At 65.9% G+C, this 2,556-nt stretch overlaps 1 protein-coding gene across 1 annotated transcript in view; it reads left to right on the top strand.

Annotated features, from left to right (window-relative positions):
- Positions 1 to 2,556, top strand: part of XYLT2 (xylosyltransferase 2) — a 136,346-nt gene that overhangs the window by 125,787 nt on the left and 8,003 nt on the right. Inside the window, exons 2-7 of the mRNA XM_045299310.1 lie at positions 266 to 758; positions 908 to 1,083; positions 1,210 to 1,412; positions 1,842 to 1,922; positions 2,098 to 2,314; positions 2,402 to 2,553. Of these exons, the coding sequence (XP_045155245.1) occupies positions 266 to 758; positions 908 to 1,083; positions 1,210 to 1,412; positions 1,842 to 1,922; positions 2,098 to 2,314; positions 2,402 to 2,553 (1,322 nt within the window). The remainder of the gene's footprint in view (positions 1 to 265; positions 759 to 907; positions 1,084 to 1,209; positions 1,413 to 1,841; positions 1,923 to 2,097; positions 2,315 to 2,401; positions 2,554 to 2,556) is intronic.

Raw genomic sequence — 2,556 nt, 5'->3', positions numbered from 1 at the left:
GGGGTGGGGGTGGGACTCACTTTTATATCTGAGCCAAAGCAAGAAAAGACAGGTCTTGTGACCTGAGCAGTTAGGGGGATGTGGAGCTGGGCTGGCTCCTTGGGTCAGAGGCTTCCCAGCAGAAGCACTGTCCGTGTGTGCAGGTCCCGGGGAGCAGGGTGGAGTGAAGCTTCTCGGTGTGAGGGCCAGGATGGAGCTCCCGAAGAGGAGGAGGTCAGTGACTAGCCAGTGACCTTCTGTCTGTCTGTCTGTCTGTCCGTTACAGAAAGGAAGGCAGAGGAAGCCACGGCCACTCGACCCCGGCGAGGGCTCCAAGGACACAGACAGCTCTGCGGGGCGGAGGGGCAGCGCAGGCCGCAGGCATGCGCGCTGGCGGGGCCGTGCCGAGAACCCGGGCGTACCAGTGGCCAAGGTGGTGCGGGCAGTAACCAGCCGGCACAGGGCCAGCCGGCGGGTGCCCCCCGCCCCGCCCCCAGAGGCCCCGGGCCGCCAAAACCTGAGCGGGGCGGCAGCCGGGGAGGCGCTGGTGGGCGCGGCTGGCTTCCCACCGCACGGGGACACAGGGAGTGTGGAGGGCGCACCCCAGCCCACAGATAACAGCTTCACCCCCAAGTGTGAGATTGTGGGCAAGGACGCGCTGTCTGCCCTGGCCCGGGCCAGCACCAAGCAGTGCCAGCAGGAGATCGCCAACGTAGTATGCCTGCACCAGGCCGGGAGCCTCATGCCCAAGGCTGTGCCCCGACACTGCCCGCTGGCCGGTGAGGGATGGGGCGCCCTGGGCCTTGGGTGGGGGTACATGGTGGGGGTTCCCGTCTCTGTTCTCACCAGAGGATGCCAGGCTCTCCCTGCAAAGGGAAGCAGGCACTCCCTCGTCTACTGAGCACCCCGTGACCGGCTCTCCCCCCAGGGAAGCTGAGCCCTGGCATCCAGTGGGACGAGGTCCGGGCCCAGCAGCCTGTGGAAGGCCCCCCGGTCCGCATTGCCTATGTGCTGGTGGTCCACGGGCGTGCTGTCCGCCAGCTGAAACGGCTCCTCAAGGCTGTGTACCACGAGCAGCACTTCTTTTACATCCACGTGGACAAGGTACCGCACCAGGGGAAGCTGGGCACCGGTCTGGGGGCCCAGAGTGGGGAAGCGGCCGGCACCAGGTCTCCAGCTGGGTGTGAGCTGGGGCCCAGGCCCCGCTGCTGAGCGGCCCCTCCCCTCCAGCGCTCCAACTACCTGCACCGGGAGGTGGTGGAGCTGGCACAGCAGTATGGCAACGTGCGGGTGACGCCCTGGCGCATGGTCACCATCTGGGGCGGGGCCAGCCTGCTGAGGATGTACCTGCGGAGCATGCGGGACCTGCTGGAGGGGCCTGGCTGGGCCTGGGACTTCTTCATCAACCTCAGCGCCACCGACTACCCGACCAGGTCAGGGCCCTGATGGACTCCTGGGGTTCGCCCGGCCTCGGCTGGCCTCACGGCCCTTGCCTCGTTGTAAGGGAAGGCCGGTCCGTGTTGCTGGGTGCCACCACGTCAGTTCCCACTCCTCTCCACCCCTCCGACAGAGTAGGACAGCCCACAGGGTGTCCTAGGCGGCGACCCTCCCAGGAACATCCCTCCCTCAGTCCACCTTCCAGTCATCGAGCACAGCAAGGGGAGGAGGACAAATGGGGTGATCTTCCTTGGGGCCTCAGGTGCCCAACTGCCCCTGCCCCCTAGAGCATCCGCTGGATGTGGGGCGTGTGGCCAGGAAGGGGTGGGGGGTGTCGGGCAAAGGGAAAGAGACCAATGAAGGGCATCTGTTGTGGACGAGGCCGGGCCCTTCCTGCTCACACTGCCCCACCGGTCCCTCTGCAGGACCAATGAGGAACTGGTGGCCTTCCTGTCCAAGAACAGGGATAAGAATTTCCTCAAGTCGCATGGTCGGGACAACTCTAGGTGAGGGAAGGTGGGGGCGGGAGAGGCCTTGGGCATGGGGTTCTGTCCGACCCTGCCTGCCTGGGGCTGTAGACCTCCAAACTGATGTGGGGTACAGGAGAGGGGGTTCCCGGCAGGTGAGAAAGCTCGGGCCTCCCGTGGCGGGACGTCATCCGGGCCTGTGTGCCACGCGCAGGTTCATCAAGAAGCAGGGCCTGGACCGGCTCTTCCACGAGTGTGACTCCCACATGTGGCGCCTGGGTGAGCGGCAGATCCCAGAGGGCATTGTGGTGGACGGTGGCTCCGACTGGTTCGTGTTGACGCGCAGCTTCGTGGAGTACGTGGTGTACACGGACGATCCGCTGGTGGCCCAGCTCCGCCAGTTCTACACGTACACCCTGCTCCCCGCTGAGGTGGGGGAGCCCCGCCGGCCCCCAGGCCAGGAACAGGGGAAGGGGAGTGTGCTGAGGTGCCCTGCTTACCTTTACCCTCCCTGCCAGTCCTTCTTCCACACGGTGCTGGAGAACAGCCCGGCCTGCGAGAGCCTCGTGGACAACAACCTGCGCGTCACCAACTGGAACCGCAAGCTGGGCTGTAAGTGCCAGTACAAGCACATCGTGGACTGGTGCGGCTGCTCGCCCAACGACTTCAAGCC

This window comes from Echinops telfairi, unplaced genomic scaffold (genome assembly GCF_000313985.2).
Source record: "Echinops telfairi isolate 266 unplaced genomic scaffold, ASM31398v2 ScPeMD7_7458;HRSCAF=8496, whole genome shotgun sequence".
Taxonomy (NCBI): domain Eukaryota; kingdom Metazoa; phylum Chordata; class Mammalia; order Afrosoricida; family Tenrecidae; genus Echinops; species Echinops telfairi.
The sequence above is the reverse complement of the archived record's forward strand: the minus strand, read 5'-3'. Positions and strand labels throughout refer to the sequence as shown.